This window comes from Lathyrus oleraceus, chromosome 6 (genome assembly GCF_024323335.1).
Source record: "Lathyrus oleraceus cultivar Zhongwan6 chromosome 6, CAAS_Psat_ZW6_1.0, whole genome shotgun sequence".
Lineage (NCBI taxonomy): Eukaryota > Viridiplantae > Streptophyta > Magnoliopsida > Fabales > Fabaceae > Lathyrus > Lathyrus oleraceus.
In genome coordinates this window covers 95,404,670-95,425,738 of record NC_066584.1, presented here as the reverse complement: position 1 = coordinate 95,425,738, position 21,069 = coordinate 95,404,670, and the positions used below count along the sequence as shown (strand labels likewise).

The 21,069-nt window shown below is 35.4% G+C and overlaps 2 protein-coding genes across 2 annotated transcripts; both read left to right on the top strand.

The window, feature by feature from the left end:
- Positions 1-13,033: 13,033 nt before the first annotated feature.
- LOC127091430 (pentatricopeptide repeat-containing protein At3g53700, chloroplastic) lies at positions 13,034-15,780 on the top strand. The gene has a single exon (XM_051030068.1). It carries the CDS (start codon positions 13,133-13,135, stop codon positions 15,434-15,436), a length of 2,304 nt encoding a protein of 767 aa, XP_050886025.1. The 5' UTR covers positions 13,034-13,132; the 3' UTR covers positions 15,437-15,780.
- Positions 15,781-17,781: 2,001 nt separating this feature from the next.
- On the top strand, positions 17,782-20,549 carry LOC127091431 (pentatricopeptide repeat-containing protein At3g53700, chloroplastic). The gene has a single exon (XM_051030069.1). It carries the CDS (start codon positions 17,905-17,907, stop codon positions 20,206-20,208), a length of 2,304 nt encoding a protein of 767 aa, XP_050886026.1. The 5' UTR covers positions 17,782-17,904; the 3' UTR covers positions 20,209-20,549.
- Positions 20,550-21,069: the final 520 nt, after the last annotated feature.

Here is a 21,069-nt window from a genome sequence, read left to right as displayed (position 1 = left end):
TCAAAAATCAAAAAATATTAATTCATATTTAAGACCTTTTCAATATTGATGGAAATGGAACGTGGTGGATACCACGCCCTCCTGAGACTAGGATTCGAGATGGATATCTCGCCTATCCTAGCTCTCGTCATCATCCAAATTTATCTACTGTGTTTTCTCTCAAACACTCATTCAAATCCTTCTCAATCGTTCATCAAATGCTTGATCTAATGTCAAGTCATTTTCACAACAAAACTCAAAATACTTAATTCCTATCTAAACACTTTTCAATAAAGATGGAAATGGAACATGGTGGATACCGTGCACTCCTGAGATTAAGATTCGAGGTGGATGCTTCGCCTATCTTAGCTCTCGCCATCGTCTAAAATTGTCAATGCGGTTTCTTCAAACCCTTTCTCAATCAAATTCAAAACACTTAATCTTTATTAAACACTTTTTGCAAATAAGATGGAAATGGAACGTTTTGGATACCACGCACTCCTGAGACTAGGATTCGATATGTATATCTCGCTCATCCAAGTTCTCGCCATTATTCAAAACACATCAAACCAATCAATTTCTTTTTCTCGCCGTTGTGCGATTGACTCTTAAACCTTTTCACAAACGAAAGGTACTTTGTTTCAAAACAATGCAAGGCAATGTTTTTCCACCGGTTTTGGGTAGTCCAACAATGTTTTCTTCGATTTGACACAAAGTAGCTTTCGCTAAAATCGACCAACAAACAAACATTTTTCTACCCAGAACTACGTAAGCCTTGACTTCTCTGTTAAGATACGTAGGAGCAGGATTTGTAAATCTTGTCAGGCCCACTAATAAAAAACTTAAGTTTAGTCCTTCGTCAAAAATCCAGAAACATTCTTCTCTCTTCTATTCTTTATTTCCCACCTAATAACTTGAAAAGCCTAACATTTCAACTAACACTAACGCACACAACTGACCTAATGGTTCCCGTTGAGTACAACGGACGTGAGGGGTGCTAATACCTTCCCCTTGCGTAATCGACTCCCGAACCCTGATTTGGTTGCGATGACCATAATCATTGTCGTTCTTTCTTGGGTTTTATCGATATTTCCCCTTTCCTTTTTAGGAATAAATAAAGTTCGGTGGCGAATTTGTTCAGTCCATCATTGCGAGCGTGCGATTGCACTTCGCTTTAAGGTCGTGTCTCTCATTTTTCGAGTTGCGACAGGAGGTTACGAATCTGTCTTGAGATGACACGAGTTGGCCCACTTCTCCCATGTACGTAGGTAACTACCCACGTTTCGGTCACCCACGATCACTCCTTATCATGGAGAGATATCCTTCGACTTCGACTGGACCCTTTGATGTTGACCTTGGAATGTCAGATTCCTCGTCGACCTCATATTCCGACGGACTTTCTAATCGATCATGCTTCGCCTTCTTTGGCCGAAATTTGTCAGCTAACATGTCCACAACATCATCAACAGAAGTGGTGACAACAAAGACATCAGTAACTACAGTAGTAATAGGATTGGCAGCAGAGGTAGAGGTAGTAGCCTTCTGAGCTTGAATAAACTCCAATATGGTATTCATGTTACCTTGGAAGGTGTTCATCTCGCCTTGGAACTGAGCCAGGGTTTCCTTGTACATAGCATTCTCTTGTTCTAGGTTTTCCATGATTCTTGACTTGTTATCTCTTGTGAAGTATTGGTATCGAAGAGTTGTCGTCTTTTTGGCTAAGGAAAGGACAATGTGAGCTTTTTCTGGTTGACAGTCATGAGATGAAAATGTATGAATGCACATGTTGGGGATGGAATGCATATAATTATGCATCATCCATAGATTCAAAGTTGCGAAGGTATAATAACTCAGGTTCAAAACTCCAGCATATATACAACAATGCAAAAACGATATGCAATAATGTATGTTAACAACATAAATAATCTGGATAATCTGCATATACTGCCTGATGCAGGATCAAAGGTTCGACGTCCATGAGAATAAAGGTATATAGAGGCTATTGTTTCCTGCAGAAAAAACCCATATCCCCATCACACGTAGGTTCTATCCTTTAAAGGCGACCTAAAAAGGTTCCTATAGTCAATGACCCATTTTAAGATACCATTGCCTTAGACGACTGACTCGTCAGACAATGATTCTCCCAAAAGGATCTACTCTAGGTGTGACGTCTCGTGTCAACCATAATCGTAGAATAACTCTACAGAGGTCAAACATGACTCTAGTCACATTGATATCCTGTGTATCTACTCAAGCTCAGGTATAGAGATTTTCTCTCATGTAATCTATCCCAACCCAACAGGGAGTATAACAGATATTATCCATAATATAAAGCAAATGAATATAATGATAAAGCGAGTAAAGTGAAAAGATAAACACCCTAAGCAGGATAAGAAAGAAATCAAAACTAGGCTCGACTCCTTTTAGCGACTAGGAATTACTCCAAGAAGCATATCCCCGACAGAGTCGATAGCTGAAGCTAGCAGAAATATACCCAATATATCGCATGCTCGAACATACAACAGAGTCACCATCTAACTTTATTTATTCTTGAAGGAAAGAGAAAACATCGATAAAACTCAGGGGAAAGAGATATGTTGGGTAAGGAAGTCAGTTATACAAGGGGAAAATATTAGCACCTCAAACATCCATGGTACTCCATGGGAACCGTTTTGGTTGTTATCGCTCGAATGGGTGTTATATCTAAAGATTACTTGCAAAAGAATAGGGAAAAAGGAAAATAAATAGATAAAGTGCTCAGTGAGGATTGGGGCCCTCATGCCTACGTATCCTCATAGTGCAATGAGGAATTCAGAGCTCCGTAGTTTAAAGAACTAGTGGTAGGAGATGAAAAGAAATTATGATTAAAGTATGGCCTAAATGAATGAATGATGTGTTTTGAACTCCAACAAGGCGTTAAATATGAACCCAAGAGTAAATTGATATGAACCAACAAGTGAGGGCCTACAACACGGTATCACTGTATTGGAACAATCGAAAAGGAAAGGAATTAAGTGTCTGGTTTCATAGCACAAACAACTCTTGATTCACACAGGGGTACAAGATGGAGCTCAAAGGGGTAGTGTATTTGGCTCAAAGATGACTGGTCTATCACATGGAGTGAATGAAGGTAGTATATGAATGTACCATGGAAAGAAATGGAATGAAGTGGCCAAAGTTACAAAATTGAAGTGTTTGATAATAGTGATTGAAGAGGTATAATTTGAAACCAAAGGTCAGATATACATTGGAATCTATAAGAGGAGTGGAATTTTTACAATAGAGGTAAGGTGGTACAATCCACAAGTGAGGGGTCCATGACATGATATCAACATATGGTTGGGCCAAAAAAGAAGGAATTAAATGTCTGGGGATGATCCAAACAACTCTAGGCCCAAATGTGGATCCGTCACTATATGGTCCTAAAAGGGTATATATGGAGTATCCAAAGAAATTTGTAAGAAACAATACGTCACTAGGTGAATGATTTATGATCGAAGATAGATAATGGAACATGAAAGATATGAGTGGTGCCCTAAGGCGGGGGGAAGAATAATAAATAAGTCTGCTCGCGGAGGATTCAAACCCTCGTGCCTACGTATTCTCATCGTTCAATGAGAAAATCAGAGAAATCGTAGTTCATCCTACTACGGATGAAACAAAGGGGAACGAGATTGATTTGCCAGGGTACACTACACTTCTAGGCTGAAAAAGGAGTGCCAAGGTTCATAACCTTCTAGGCAAGGTATCACTACCAGAATTTATAACTGAATATGTCGGGGAACTGAACTGCCAAGGTTTAACACCTTACAGGGTGGAGAGAAACAAATTCCAAGGTCCATGACCCTCAGGGCAAAGAATTGAATCGAATAGCCAATTTTAATCACCTTTCAAGGCAAAGAGAAACATATGCCAGAGTCCATGACTCTCAGAGCAAAGAACTGAATCGAATAGCCAAGGTTTAACACCTCTCGAGACAAAGAGAAACAAGTGTGAATATCCAAGTTTTAGCACCTTATAAGGAAAAGAGTAAGTGCCAAGGTTTATCACCTTACAAGGTAGAGAATAAGTGTTAGAGTCCGTGACTCTTAGGGCAAAGAATTGATTGAGAGAGGGTGTACAACCACAAGTTGCCAATAGTAAAAGATGCTCCACTATTGGAGTGTTAAAAGATTGATGCTTGCTTGAAGAAGATTTTCCGATTGCATGATTCAAATTTCACTAGAGTCTATGAATAAGGGTGAGTGCTTTGAATAGCTAAGGCCTACGCCCCGAACGCAAATTCCCTCTAGATAAGGGTGGGAGAAACTCCGCTCATCATTCCTCATTACTTAAGGCTCGTAGCGTGTAACCCTTATCATGATTGACAAGTGTTGTTAGAGGCTTTTGACTATTGGTCTTGATGATATCATATTATTTGTTGTATTAAGAAGTCTTGACATTTGTTTGATATACATAGTGCTAAAGTCTATGAATGAGGGTGAATGCTTTGAATAGCTAGGGCCTACGCCCCTTACGCAAAGTCGTTCTAGATAAGGGTAGGAGAAACTCCATCTCGTCATTCCTCATTGCTTAAAGCTTATAGCTTACAATTTGAACTGCCCTTGTCAAGTGTTTTGACACCTTTGTTGTGCTTGAGAAATAGTCCACTTTGCTAGCTATGCTTGACTGATGTTTACTTGAAGTCTTGATATTGCGTTTGAACCTTGAGGTGTTAAGCTCCTACGATTCAGTATATAAACGATAACTTAAGCGCAATGAACTTTTCATATCAAGTGATCATGGGTCTTTTGATCACTTGAATATGCTTGGGGCTTACAGCACAATTACAAAGGATTTGGTTTACCAAAGTGACCTTTGGTCAACACTAATCAATGGGATTAAAATAATAGTTGAACTATATACAATACTAAACTATTGAAGTAATCAACTAAGTAAAATTAGACCATTTTAATTAAGGCCCTAAACTTAAGGGAACATATACAAAAATCAAGATTTTAAGCCTTAAGGGCAAAATGGTCATTTCACAAAATCATTAATATTGAATTAAATCGTAATCATGAAAATCAATTAAATCTAATTAGTTCTAATTTCCTAAAAATCTAATTATCAACATTTCTGAAAATTCTATTACTAATCCAAGCTCAAAATTTCTAAAAATTCTAATATAATAATCCTAAGATCATTAACAAGCCCAAGAAAAGAGGTACAAAACCTAAACATAGAGTGCATAATTCAGAAATAGGGGCTTTGGGCCCAACATAATAAGCCCAAATACAAAGAAAAGTTTGTGGATCCAATATGGCTAGCACCTAGTGAAACAAGGGTGTGGAAAGCAAAATATTGGGCTTAATGGCTAAGCCCAACAGAAATTGCAAAGGGATAAGTAGAAAATTCAGAAACAATAATTCATCATCCCTACACACCATATTCAATTTTTCTTGTCAAAAACCACCACCTACCAAAGTTCCAGCACCACCGCGCCGGAGGCGGCGGAGTTGGCCGGAATCAAGAAAAGGCACCACTTTCCTACTCGTCTCAACCTCTTCTATCATAATCTCTCATTTATTCTAACTAGAAGTTAATTAATTCTAAAAATTGAGCCAATAAAGTCAAGAACCCTAAGCATAAAATCTGAAACTAAATGGAGATGGAGGAGAATCAAACCACCAAACCTTGGGGTTTTGATTCTCCACTACACAAGCTACATTGTGGTATCAAAAATTCAGCAAACAAGCAAGGATGCACATTCACTGACCTGCAAGAATGGAGCTTTGTTCTTGGAATTTAGTGTTGGAGATGAAGAAGATGAAGTGAAAACCAGAGGTATGCTACTTCGAACCTTTAATCTTATACTTCTACTATGAACTCCTCCTCTTCAAGAATTGACTCTGAAATTTTTTGAATTGAATTGTTGTTGTTGATGTTGATTATGTGAATGTAGGAATGATGTTGAATGCAATAGGTTTAGCTCAATTGATAATAAACTTCAATGTGAAGCTTGCTCCAATGGTGATTTGAGCTTTGGTGTAGGGAGAAGAATTGGAGAAGATGAAGTGAGAGGAGAAAAGTTGAATTTGCAATGAGTAATTTGAGAGTGATTTTGATTTTGGTCATTGCCCCCTTGATTTGCTGAGAGTGATGAGTTTATATAGATGCAAATTCCAACTATTTCAGTCAGTTTTTCGGGCGGCGGAAGTTGGAAGTTAGGGCAGTTGTTATGGTTAAGTGATTCAATGAACAAGTTGGTTAGTGATGTTAACATTGTTAGATTTTCTGTTAAATATCAATTGGGACTGCTATGACAGTTGGGGGATGTTAGAATAACTTAAAGTTGATGATTTGAAGTGTTGGGAATACTTGGTCTAATGTATGAATGTTATTGTTAATTATCGCATAAATGAGTGAAAGTTGTTATGTGTATTGATGTATACATTGGAACTGGTTTGGAGTGCAAAGGAAATTGCATTATTGCTGGAAAATGCAGTATTTTGGAGTTAGACTATGATGCCACTTGTTGGACATACGACTCTATACACAAGAGGGGGTGAATTATGGAGGTTTAAAAATGATGATTTAAAACGAAATCATTTGAGAAACCAAAGTTTAAAACCATTTTATAACATAGTTGATAAAATATGCAACGAAAATTCAAAGTAAAGAAAAAATAACTTAAAGATAAAAGAGATAAGGGAAAACAAATAACACCGAGAATTATACAGGTTTGACCAAGAAGACATAATCATGTTCCCAAGAACTTTTCTTGTGAGTATACACTAAGCTTGAGAGATTTTAGAAGGTTATGCTCATGAACCCCCTAATACAAGGAAATGAAGTTTTAGGCTAACTTCTAACCATACAGTAAGCATGAATTAAAACAGTTAGTCTTTATACCAAACAGAGAACCACACTCGAAGCAGTTAGTCTTCAAAGCAAACTACGATTTTGTAGGTTGATCTCAAACCAAGACAAAATTTTTATTTAGATATCCTCTGAACCGAATTGGGGTTTTACATATGCTGACCATGAACCGAACCAAGATTTTTACTTGGTTGATCTCAAATGTACAGAGTTTTTACACAAGGTTAAACTCAGAAACAAAGTGAAATTTTAGCATAGGTTGGTCTCAAGCTGATACAGCTTTTAACCGGGCTAAGCTCAAGAAACGCTGTCATACCTTGAAATTCACCCTACATTTCACAATGATCATCTAGGTCACTAATACTAAACATTTTCATATCATCCCCATCCATCCATTTCATTTGAATAAGCATGGTTCAACACGAGGAGACATGTGGCTTAATTTCATGGCCTTGTGCTTGCACCTAGTGGATGCTAGGGTTCATCAGCAATTTGAGGTGGATCGGTCAATCAAACCCTAATCCCTTGGTTTATAACATTGGTGAATGATTTCACTTGCATTGTAAATTGTTTAATTTTGAGGCATTTGATCAAGCTTGATCATGCCTTGATCATCAGGGTTTGCCATGTATTTTGTTAATCAGGTGTCCATGTGGTTTTATACCCCAATTTATTCTTGATCCATGATCATTCTTGGTCATGCATTTGGTTCTTGGTTACTGGTTTCTTGTTGCATTGATACATTCATCCATTCATTTCATTCAACTATGGTGTGATCTGATTTACAAGTTGCTAGTTGGATTCATCAGTCCATTACATGTTGCCAGTACATCCATCATTGTGTCATAATATTTTTCCGAGTTAATCTTAGCTTCAAATTGACTTTAAACTTCAAATTAATTTTTGAGGTTTAAACTGATTTTTTTAAAGTTGGAATTGATTTTTTAGATTTCTGATTAATTTTAGAAGTCATCGCGTCATTTTAAAAAAAAATAAGTTTTCGGTTTCGACTTATTGTTGGAATTTCAACCATTTTTTATTTTTATTTTTTGATGGATCATGGGGGTTTTATTTGAAACTTGGCCCATCCATTCATCTATCCATTTTTTTTAATGATAAAAATTCAGCATAAAAATTAACATTTGTCCAAGATTCATAAGCCCGTAAACATAGGCCCATGTCCACAATCAATCCAAATAACCCATATTAATTGTCCAATTTAAGACAAATCCAGTTTTTTCTGAACCATTAACATCCAATTTTTTGAACCATTAACATCCAATTAATCCATGAACCATTCAGTATCCAGTATAATCCATTTATCCATTATAATACATTTATCCAAACCCATTTATTCAATATCCATTTACCTAAACCCAATGTCCAATTCATCTAATCCAATTCCATTACCAAATCCATTATCCATTTTTATCCACCCCTATCCATATTCAAGTAAGGCCCATTTGTCTGATTCATTAGCCAAATAAAACAAAAGGAAAAGTAGAAATGCAGGAAGTTGAATGCAGTCCAAGACGCGAACGACAATGTAAATACGCGCAGCATTTCAAACAGATAACAGCTAATCAAAATGCAACTTGAAAAGAGAAAACGGCGGTAATAAACAATATGAAACGCAACTTACAATCCAATTGCAAACTCACCCAAATTCAATCTTCAAAAGTCTATAAATACAAGAGTTAGCAGTGAAGTTTGGAGCTCTTGAATCTTCGTCGCCTGCAATACGTCTTACCCATTTCAAACTTGCATAGCATTGCAACTAAACCTCTCTTCCAATCTTCCTCAACACTGAGCAAAATCTCCATTCCTCTCCCTCGACTCACTGCCCATAGCTGAACCTCACTCCACAGAATACACATACAAATCGCCACAACCTTCAGCAGAGGGAAACATAAAGAAACAGAAGAAGAGGAAAATAGAAGGAAGTTCGAAACAGAAGCATACCGGAGCACTCATTCTTTCTTCATCTAAACAACGCAGGGTACAGATCGAAAGTCATTCTTAATTTGCATCGTCGCCTCGGTCAATCACACACGAACGCGGAGTAACGCGCATCTTCACCAACGTGATAACGAGCACCTGAATCATCGACGACGGAGCGCGACAGCACGGATCGGCGCGGCCATTGATAATGTCGAGGGTGAGCCAGGGACGGAGGGAAGTGTAATAGAATGGGGGCATGTGCCCCCACTATGTTTTATATATATATATATATATATATATATATATATATATATATATATATAATATATATATATATATATATATATATATATATATATATATATATTATATATATATATATATATATATATATATATATATATATATATATATATATATAGATATATATATATATATATTAAAATAATATTTTTAATTAAAGTTATATATTTTAAATTAATTGAAATTATGATATTATTATTATAAAAATATTATTAAAAATTAGGTGAAAATAATAAAGTGTTTAAAAATTTATTTAGGATACTAACTAATGTGAGTTTTTTATTTTTAATAATTAAATCAAAACATGTCAGATAAAATATATTCAAATTGTTTTTTTTATAATTTTAAAATAGTTTTTTCCTATATCTTTAAAAAAATTGATTTATAAAATTTTATATTAATATTAAGATCTCATAAAAAATATGCATAAAGAAATTTTTTTTGATAATAAAATTTAGAAAATTACAAAAAGAAAAAATTTAAAAAAATATTAAATATTTTTCTATAGATAAATTTTATTTAAGAACAAATCTAATATATATTTATGATTAAAAAATAAATATAATATATATTTATAATTTAAAAATAAATGAAAATTAATTTATATATTAATATACTACCCCACAATTCAAATTCAAAATCTCTAACTCCCTCCTTGGATGAGCCTTTCACTCTGCATTTAATTTGAGTTTTATCCTTTGAATTTGATGTGGTTTTTTCTGGATACGGTGGATGAGTTATTAGAGGAGTAAAACCCGGTCGTTGCTGAATGTGGAGCTTGGGCCTCTGGCTCAAGCATTTTTCAAGGCCCAAACAAATTCTGGATACTGCATACTCCCCTTGGCCTACTTCACCCCTCCGATTGGGTTTTCATGATTCAAAGCCCAGCCTGCTTCTTCTTCTACACCTTGTTTTTTTTATATTTGTTTATTAATGATTGGTTTGGATAATTGTTTGTTAATTTTAGAATCTATGTTAATAATTGTTTAGTTTGGTATTGTTTGTTAATTTTAGAATTTATTTTGATAATTGTTTGTTAGTTTTTTCAATGACAGAGCTCACGAAACAAATGGAGATTAAGACCAATCAACAAATACAAACAAGAGCTTTTTAAATGTTAGCTCCCAACTAAAATAATCAATTTCATCTGGAGGAATTATTTACTCAAGAGAAAAATTTACTCCTAATAAATTTACATTTTTGCCCTCATCCAGAAAAATATTTTTCACTAGATTAAAAAACACTCTCAAAGCATCATGGCTAAAATATATGAGAAAATATGAGAAATTTAGAGATGTGGTAAGTAAAAAGAAAAGTGGGGTTTTTCATGTTTTATGGATGTGAAAAGGTGGTACAGAAAGTCTCTATTTATAGGTCAAGGGGTGATATAAATTTAGAAATAATCCATGGACCAATTAACTTACCTAATAAATTAGGCTAATGGATTAGGCAACTCAAGTAATCTATTATTATAGTCCAAAATTAAAGGTTTTGGTATAAATTTGTTACCAATCATTCAGAGACTGTCATAATCGATTATCGACTCAAAGAGGCATCATCTAATCAATTAGACAAATGATATAGTCAATTAGAGAGTTATGGAAAAAACTAATCAAGCAGACTGTCCCCTAATCAACTAACTAGGCCTCAAAATTCTTTTTGTTGATTTAATAAAAAAATGAGAGGCTTCTCAATGTTTTTAGTGTGTGCGGTTTAACCATAATGTTTCCAAAAAAGTCACTATGTCTTTACAAGACATTATTCATTCGAACATATATGATCAAGTAAGCTTTTACACTTTCTCTTTTCATACTATGAAGCTTCAAGTCTTAACATCATTATCTTTGAGACAAGAACCTTAAGTCTTCTTGATGAGGCTGGAGATAACTCCATGTTAATCATCATCATCTGAGGGTTTGAAAGGTTAAATCACTTGTGATCCTAAGTCTTCACTTGAGAGTCGTTTTACTATAATGTTTACTTTAAACATATGTCTACTTGATTCAATATAATAGCTTGATCAACCATCTTGTGCATATTTGATCGCTTGGTTTATCTTTAGTAATTTCTTGACTTCAAGTGTTGTGATCATCGAAACTAAGTAGCTACTAGTTTTCTTATATCCTTATTATCCATAAGCTTTGTCATCTTGATCACTTTTTTACTATACCTGTAAGCACATAGATTCACAGAAAACAGAAACAAACACATAAAGAACCAACACAAAATTAAATAAGCTATTCCAATCTCTGGATAAAGGGTGCGGATTCCAATCTATGGACTGCATTTAAGCAGAAAAATAAACCAGACAACAGAGCATGCATAAACCCTAAGCTCTAGTATTCAAAAACTCAAGGAAATATTGTTGTGGATAACACAAATGACATGTCTATTGTATTTAAGCATAAATTATCATACCTATAAACTATTTAGGTAATGCATGCATGTGAAATCAAAAAAGGAAATGGAATGAGCAAATTCCAAAGGCAATGGAGTGGAACTTCAAATATATACAATATAGTGGAGTATGGACGTGATAAGCTTCAATGTAATGGATGGAAACTCTGAGAATGCTTGAAAATAAGGTGAACAAACTCTATAAATGCAAATGAGGAGAATCTCTCATTTTCTCTACTTTTTGCTCTTTTGCAAAAATGAAAATGGGAAGGGAGAGGAAAAGACGTGAGTTTACTTAAACATAAGCACTCAGATGCCAATTTTTGTAAAAAAAATTGAACTTTGAAATCCGTAGTAATTTTAGCTTGTATGGTCTTGAGATTGACCATAAATGTGATATGTTAGGCGCGTCCAGAGTTCAATCTCCGTAATTTATTATATGAATTTTAAAGTCCAAAGTTTTTTAATACTTAGCTTTAACGTGCTTTAGATATGAATAATTGTTTATTAAATGTGTCCAAATTTTAAAATTTAAATTTAACAATTATTTTTAAATTTTCTCAATAAAGTATGAGTAACTGAAAATGTGTATTCAACAATTCTCTATTTTAATATTAGTGGTGTTGTGTGAGCTTTTGTTTTTAAAACAATACTCCAATTTTTTTTTTAGTATTTTTATTCCACTTTATAGGCTGGAAAAATATCCAATAGAAATTCAAAAATGTCTCTCTAATTCTGAAAATGCATCTTCGGATGCACACATACATACACAATTCATTCATTTTTGAGATACACTTCAATTTTGTGAATAAATTTATTCCAGAAATACATTTCGAAGACACTCAAGATATATATTTTCAATCCCTACTAAAGATAAGAAACTTGATTGGCCTTAAGAAACTTGTTATTGCATCACAATAATCTTAATTTCCAAATAAAAAACTTTCAAAATTGATTTCGCTTGAATTTTTATCTATCAACCATTGTGTCAATTTTGAATATGTATTTCATGGAGTACAACTTCCTAGACTCAAATTTTTTATTATTGTTTCCTATGAGAGTTTAAATGATTAATCATTGCAGAAAATTGGAATTGCTAGGGATCATGACAACCAAATCCCCAAGTTTAATTTGAAGTTTCTTACTCATAAATATTTGTCACAATGGGTTGTTTTTCCTCAATGATTTCAAGGATGTACAAACACATTACGATACTTGATAATTTGATATCATAAATAGAAGAATACATAGAAAGCCTACTACTATAAGCGATTGCAAATATCTATGTTTCCGAAAATGCAATCAATAGATTCAAGAAATGTATTTTCGAAAACTTTTCAAAAAACAATTTTCAAACTAAATTTACACATAAAATTAAGACGTGATTCAAAAATAAATGAATGTGAGAAATCTGAAGAGTACAATAAACTTTTTTTTATTTTTTATTTTTAGAGAAAATCAAACCCAGTGGGCTAAATAACCATTTTTAATTATCAAGAACAATTTTCTCTTTAAACTTTTTATTTTGACAAATTAATCCTCAAAGCTGGGAAAATTAAATTTTGAACAGCTTATCATAACAGTTGGTCCCATCCTCATCCCCTAGCCGCACTCCAACATCACCGGCCAATTACCATCGTTCTTCTCACGCATGTTAGATGTTTGTAATATCGTCTCAATGAAACTCTCTCAACTTCATCCTCACCCCCACCCTTTCCCTCGCTCCTTAAACCCACACCACCATTCAACACCACCCTTCACTTTCTCTATCTCTTTCTCTTCCAATTCCAACTTCAAATTCCCCACTCTTTGCACCACCCCTTCCTCCACAGCACACCACCCTCTCCCTCCCAATTTCAATTCCTCCCAACTCCTCCACCTCCTCCGCCTCCAAAACGACCAACCCTCCTTCATTCAAACCTTTCAACTCGCCTATAACAACCCTAATTTCAACCCCGATTCATCCTTTTACAATGAAATCCTTCTTCATCTTACCCAAATCTCCTCCTTTGATTCCATAACTACCGTTCTCAAACAAATGAAATCTTCAGGTTTCATCCCAAACGCCGACACTTTTGCTACTCTCATCCATGGTTTTAGCCATTTTCAAGAAATTGAGCACGTGCTTCATATCATGAAAAGTGACTTAGGGTTGAATTCGGATACCAGATTTTACAATCTGGCTCTGAATGCTCTGGTTGAGGATAACAAGCTTAAATTAGTAGAAATGCTGCATTCGAAGATGGTTTCTGAGGGTGTCCCTCTTGATGTTTCTACTTTTAATGTTTTGATTAAGGCTTTGTGTAAAGCACATCAGCTAAGACCTGCAATTTTGATGCTTGAGGATATGGCGAATCACGGTGGTTTGAAACCTAATGAGAAAACGTTTACCACATTGATGCAGGGTTTTATCGAAGAGGGTGATTTGAATGGTGCTTTGAGGATAAGTAAACAAATGGCGGGGTATGGTTGTTTGTTAACACATGTTTCAGTGAATGTTTTGGTCAATGGTTTTTGCCAACAAGGGCGTGTTGAGGAAGCTCTTAGATTCATTCATGGGTTTTCTGAGGAAGGGTTTTTCCCTGATCAGGTTACTTTTAATACTTTGGTGAAAGGATTATGTAGAAATGGAAATGTTAACGATGCCTTGGAAATTGTGGATTTTATGACTGAGAACAGGTTTGATCCTGATGTGTACACATATAACTCCTTGATATCTGGAATGTGTAGATTGAGTGAATTTGATAAGGCAATAGAAATTTTGCAGCAGATGCTTTTGAGAGACTGTTCTCCAAATACTGTAACTTACAATACACTTATTAGTGCCTTGTGTAAGGAGAATGAAATTGAAGCTGCCACTGAACTTGCCCGAATTCTTGTTAGCAAGGGGATGTTGCCGGACGTTTGTACTTTTAATACTTTGATACAGGGTCTATGCTTGACTAAGAACCAGGAGATTGCGATGGAGCTGTTCGAAGACATGAAGAAGAAAGGGTGTCAACCCGACGAGTTCACATACAGTATATTGATCAACAGTCTGTGTTCTGAAAGGAGGCTTAAAGAAGCATTAATGCTGTTGAAAGAAATGGAGTTGAGTGGCTGTGCTAGGAATGTGGTGGTGTACAATACTTTGATTGATGGTTTGTGTAAAAGCAGAAGGGTTGAAGAAGCAGAGGAGATCTTTGATCAGATGGAACTTTTGGGGGTGTCGAGAAGTTCAGTAACGTATAACACCCTTATTGATGGTCTTTGTAAAAACAAGAGAGTTGAAGAAGCTTCTCAACTTATGGATCAGATGATAATGGAAGGATTAAAGCCTGATAAATTCACTTATAATTCATTGCTTACATATTTCTGCAGAGTTGGAGATATAGAGAAAGCAGCTGATATTGTGCAAACTATGAATTCAAATGGGTGTGACCCGGATATTGTTACCTATGGTACGCTTATTGGTGGATTATGTAAAGCTGGTAGAGCAGAGGTTGCAAGTAAGCTTCTTCGATCTGTCCAGATGAAAGGTATTGTCTTGACTCCATATGCTTATAACCCTGTGATTCAAGCATTATTCAGAAAGAAGAGAACAAAAGAAGGAATGAGGCTTTTCAGAGAAATGATAGAAAAGAGCGATCCACCGGATGCTGTAACATACAAGATTGTTTTCCGTGGGCTGTGTAATGGTGGAGGGCCAATACAAGAGGCGGTTGATTTTACAGTTGAAATGTTGGAGAAAGGAATACTGCCAGAGTTTCCATCGTTCCGTTTTTTGGCCGAAGGGCTTTGTTCTTTATCAATGGAGGATACTCTCATTGAACTCATCAATCTGGTGATGGAGAGAGCAAAATTGTCGGAAAGGGAAACCTCTATGATCAGAGGCTTCCTCAAGATCCAGAAGTTTAATGATGCCTTGGCCAAACTTGGTGGTATCTTGCATAGGCAAAATCCTAGAAGATATTGATTCGGTGGCAACAACTTTGTTGTGACTTGTTTGTTGTAACTATGCTTTGTGATGCCTTATAGAGTTTAATTGGAAAGCATCACATTGCTTAAGGAGGCTGCTGAAGAATATGGTGGATTCAAAGTCTGGGCTCAAGGCTAAATTACAGAATTGGAGTCAATACATTTCTGCACTAGTGGTCTTCTGGCTGATCTTGCCACTTTTCTTCAGCCTCTATGTTTCCTGTTTCAGGGAAAATGTCAACATGTAACTTGTAGTTGTAGACTTGTAGGTGGCATTCATGGGAATGTTTTTCTTAATAGATGATTTAAAACATAGTAGAAAAGAGTTCATTTACTTTCTAATTTTAAGCTTCAAATTGAAACAGTGGATAATGTAGCAGTATGCTGAAATTCAATGCCCACGGGTTGAGAAAGTGGTTATTGTTGAGAAGTTTTTTGAGAGGGAATTGTTTAACGCAGGATTGTTTCTCCACTTTCATGAAAACTTTAAATTACTTTTAGAATCCGAAAATATATCTTTAGACATACTCCTAACACATATTATCCATCTGATTTTGAGTTACGTCTCAAATATTTGATTGAATTTAATGAACCTGAAACAAACACAGAAACGAGGAGACGGAGAATGAAGATAAATTAACATTGATAACATAAAAAATGAAATATTACATAGTTAATCGCTAAAGTAAATCAAAACTTACATTTCAACATTCAGATGGACGTTTTATCATCTTCATAATATCTTCGATCGGTCTCGCTATCGCCGCATTAAACTCCATCGCACATTTTGTTTCGTAAATGTATTCAACATAATCCTTAAATATGCATCAGTCTTCAGCTCAGTTGCTGAATTGAATCTTCCCTTCGTTGTCAATCGAGGGTGAACGGTATTCGAGCTTCACAATTTTTTGGTTGTCTGAGTGCTTAGGAGATTCTCGAGTATGAATTTCAGATTTATAAGTGAGGTGTATTAATTGAACTTTAATTCAATTGAGGGCTTCACACCATTGAAGTAACATATGCTACATGCCAAGATATTCATTGTGGTGTAATGTGATTTGGTAAATAATATGAGATGAGAGCCCCATACTTATACAGTTCTAGGCCAATATGGACCTTAGAAATTCTATCTTGTACGATGAGAAATTCAAAAAATGCATTTCCGGAATCACTTTATTCCGAACTTAAGAAAATGCATAATCGCACAACACATATTCAATTTCAAAAACAATGAGAAACATAATCTATTTTAGAATGGAAAAGTATTTTGAAAACTTAAACATGTATTGAAATCTTTGAAAATGTATATATTTGACATCATTAATATTAATATAAGATTACGTATAAAACATGTCTAACCTCATATATACATCATTGAATAAAAACTAAAATCAACCGAAATATGTGGCACCGGCTAAATCTATATCTATGGTGGCGCCGCCTTTGACTTTTGTTGATTTGATTATATTTCAATCTCAATTTAGTGAATTGTTGCATCCTTTCCCTAAAATGATTCAACAAAGTCTCAACTTTTCTTGTTGAGTGAGTTGTCCACTACGGTGATGTCAGTGATATAGGACATCTCAGTTTCAAATAAACTTAAACAAATGCATGTTTCCATAACGATTAAAAGCATTAGAGAGTGTTTTCTAATCACATCCATCATGTGTCTTTTATCCTTATTATTAAAGGTTTTTTAAAATATTCAAAGAAAGCACAATGACTTCTTTGAAACCTAACATAACTAATCTAGTTGATGGAGGTGACAAAACATGTCCCGAATATGTGACAATTTATGTAATCGGCTCACATTTAATGTAGTTTTACAAACAACTTTCTCTTCTTAAGTCACACCCTCATCCATAATGCATTGATTATTTTCATCTGACTAATTTGCTGACTGTTCAAAATTCAAAATATTGTATCGTATAGTGGTCTCAAATTCAAATTTACTATGGAAACAATCAAAGTGTATTTGGTGATACACTCTTTTGTATTTGGCAGAAGTTAAAAAAGTTGACATTAATAATATTATGTAGGCTTTTGTATTTAAACAATACTCTAGATTTATTTATTTATTTTTGTTTTATAGAGATAATCAAATTGATTAAATAACAAATTTTTATGGAAATAATTATTATACATTGTCTGTATAAAAAGATTTACACCGTCGATTCATCACCATCACTCGTTTACATTCTTTTATAGATTTTTAAAATAAAAGTCAAACTTATTTTAATAAGAAACGTCTGATAATTTAAAATCTTTTTACACTTTCAATATATTCCAATTAAATATATTTTCTATTATCAAGAGCAATTATCTCTTTAAACTTTTTTTTCAACAAACTTTTCCTCAAAGCGGGAATGATTTGGAGCAGCTTATCTACCATAGCAGTTGGTCCAATCCTCATCCCCAAGCCGCACTCCCAACATCACCGGCAAACTACCAACGTTCTCCTCACGCATGTTAGATGTTTGTAATATTATATCAATGAAAATCTCTCAACTTCATCCTCACCCTCACCCTTTCCCTCGCTTATTAAACCCACACCACCATTCAACACAACCCTTCACTTTCTCTACTTCTTTCTCTTTCAATTCCAACTTCAAATTCCCCACTCTTTGCACCACCGCTCCCTCCACAACACACCACCCTCTCCCTCCTAAATTCACTTCCTCCCAACTCCTCCACCTCCTCCGCCGCCAAAACGACCAACCCTCCTTCATTCGAACCTTTCAACTCGCCTCTAACCACCCCTATTTCAACCCCAATTCATCCTTTTACAATGAAATCCTTCTTCATCTTACCCAAACCTCCTCCTTTGATTCCATCACTACCGTTCTCAAACAAATGAAATCTTCTGGTTTCATACCAAACGCCGACACTTTTGCTACTCTCGTCCATGGTTTTAGCCACTTTCAAGAAATTGAGCACGTGCTTCATATCATGGAAAATGAATTAGGCTTTAAGCCAGATACCAAATTTTACAATCTGGCTCTGAATGCTCTAGCTGAGGATAACAAGCTTAAGTTAGTAGAAATGCTGCATTCTAAGATGGTTTCTGAGGGTGTCCCTCTTGATGTTTCTACTTTTAATGTTTTGATAAAGGCTTTGTGTAAAGCACATCAGCTAAGACCTGCAATTTTGATGCTTGAGGATATGGCGAATCGGGGTGGTTTGAAACCTAATGAGAAAACGTTCACCACATTGATTCTGGGTTTAATCAAAGAGGGTGATTTGAATGGTGCTTTGAGGATAGGAAAACAAATGGCGGGGTATGGTTGTTTGTTGACACATGTTTCTGTGAATGTTTTGGTCAATTGTTTTTGCAAACAAGGACTTGTTGAGGAAGCTCTTAGATTCATTCATGGGTTTTCTGAGGAAGGGTTTTTCCCTGATCAGGTTACTTTTAATACTTTGGTGAAAGGATTATGTAGAAATGGCAATGTTAATGATGCGTTGCAAATTGTGGATTTTATGACTGAGAACAGGTTTGATCCTGATGTCTATACATATAACTCCTTGATATCTGGAATGTGTAAATTGGGTGAATTTGATAAGGCAATGGAAATTTTGCAACAGATGATTTTGAGAGATTGTTCTCCAAATACTGTAACTTACAATACACTTTTTAGCGCCTTGTGTAAGGAGAATGAAATTGAAGCTGCCACTGAACTTGCCCGAATTCTTGTTAGCAAGGGGATGTTTCCGGACATTTGTACTTTTAATACTTTGATACGAGGTCTATGCTTGACTAAGAACCAGGATATTGTGATGGAGCTGTTCGAAGACATGAAAAAGAAAGGATGTCAACCCAACGAGTTCACATACCATATATTGATCGACAGTCTGTGTTCTGAAAGGAGGCTTAAAGAAGCATTAAAGCTGTTGAAAGAAATGGAGTTGAGTGGCTGTGCTAGGAATGAGGTGGTGTACAATAATTTGATTGATGGTTTGTGTAAAAGCAGAAGGGTTGAAGAAGCGGAGGAAATCTTTGGTCAGATGAAACTTTTGGGAGTGTCGAGAAGTTCAGTAACCTATAACACCCTTATTGATGGTCTTTGTAAAAACAAGAAAGTTGAAGAAGCTTCTCAACTTATGGATCAGATGATAATGGAAGGATTAAAGCCTGATAAATTCACTTATAATTCATTGCTTACATATTTCTGCAGACTTGGAGATATAGAGAAAGCAGCTGATATTGTGCAAACTATGAAATCAAATGGGTGTGACCCAGATATTGTTACCTATGGTACGGTTATTGGTGGGTTATGTAAAGCTGGTAGAGAAGAGGATGCAACTACGCTTCTTCGATCTGTTCAGATGGAAGGTATTGTCTTGACTCCACATGCTTATAGCCCTGTGATTCAAGCATTATTCAGAAGGAAGAGAACAAAAGAAGGAATGAGGCTTTTCAGAGAAATGATAGAAAAGAGCGATCCACCGGATGCCGTAACATACAGGATTGTTTTCCGTGGGCTGTGTAATGGCGGAGGGTCGATACAAGAGGCTGTTGATTTTACAGTTGAGATGTTGGAGAAAGGAATACTGCCAGAGTTTCCATCGTTCCGTTTTTTGGCAGAAGGGCTCTGTTCTTTATCGATGGAGGATACTCTCATTGAACTCATCAATCTGGTGATGGAGAGAGCAAAATTGTCGGAAAGGGAAACCTCTATGATCAAAGGCTTCCTCAAGATCCATAAGTTTAATGACGCCTTGGCCAATCTTGGTCGTGTCTTGGAGAGGCAAAATTCTAGAAGATATTGATTGACTGGTGACAACTTTGTTGTGACTTGTATGTTGTAACTGTGCTTTGTGATGCCTTAAAGAGTTTAATTGGAAAGCACCGCATTGATTAAAGAGGCTGCTGAAGTATATGGGGGATTCAAAGTCTGGGCTCAAGGCTAAATTACAGAATTGGAGTCAATACATTTCTGTACTAGTGGCCTTATGGCTCTTGCCACTTTTCTTCAGCCTCGAGAAGTTTCCTGTTTCAGGGAAATGTGAACATGTAACTTGTAGTGGTAGACTTGTAGGTGGCATTCATATGAATGTTTTTCTTAATAGATGATTTAAAATATACTAGAAAAGAGTTCATTTACAATCTACTTTTAACTGTTTCTTATGGGATATACAACCTTCAATTTCTACTTAAAATCTCCACCACTTGAACTGTTTCAAACTATTGTCCTCGCAACCTTCAATTTGTACTTAAAATCTCCACCACTTGAACTGTTTCAAACTATTGTCTTCGTCTATATGTACTTACCAAACAACCTGAAGAATTACAATGGCCTTCTGTCACTGATACCGGACTGTTTTAATGGTGCATGAGTCATGCTTGTGACTAGTATACTGCAATTTACCGATCAGAATGAAATTTATGCCGTTAGTTTTGTTCTCATACTTGCGATTGCAGCGACAGTAGTAAGTTGGTGTGAGAAAGCAGGAATGTAATAATGAGCAAAGCATTTGTTAGTGTGCATGTATGGTATGAGGGGAGTAACTCCTCTCATTAGTAATTGATACACAAAGGATCATCTTTCACCATCCATCTTAATTCCTCACTTGTTTATCTCTCAATGTAGATGGTGAAAAATCACACTTTATCCTCACATGTGTAAATTA

Coding starts and splice junctions, on each gene's coding strand:
- LOC127091430 (XM_051030068.1), top strand. CDS start 13,133: ATGTTAGATGTTTGTAATATCGTCTCAATGAAACTCTCTCAACTTCAT.
- LOC127091431 (XM_051030069.1), top strand. CDS start 17,905: ATGTTAGATGTTTGTAATATTATATCAATGAAAATCTCTCAACTTCAT.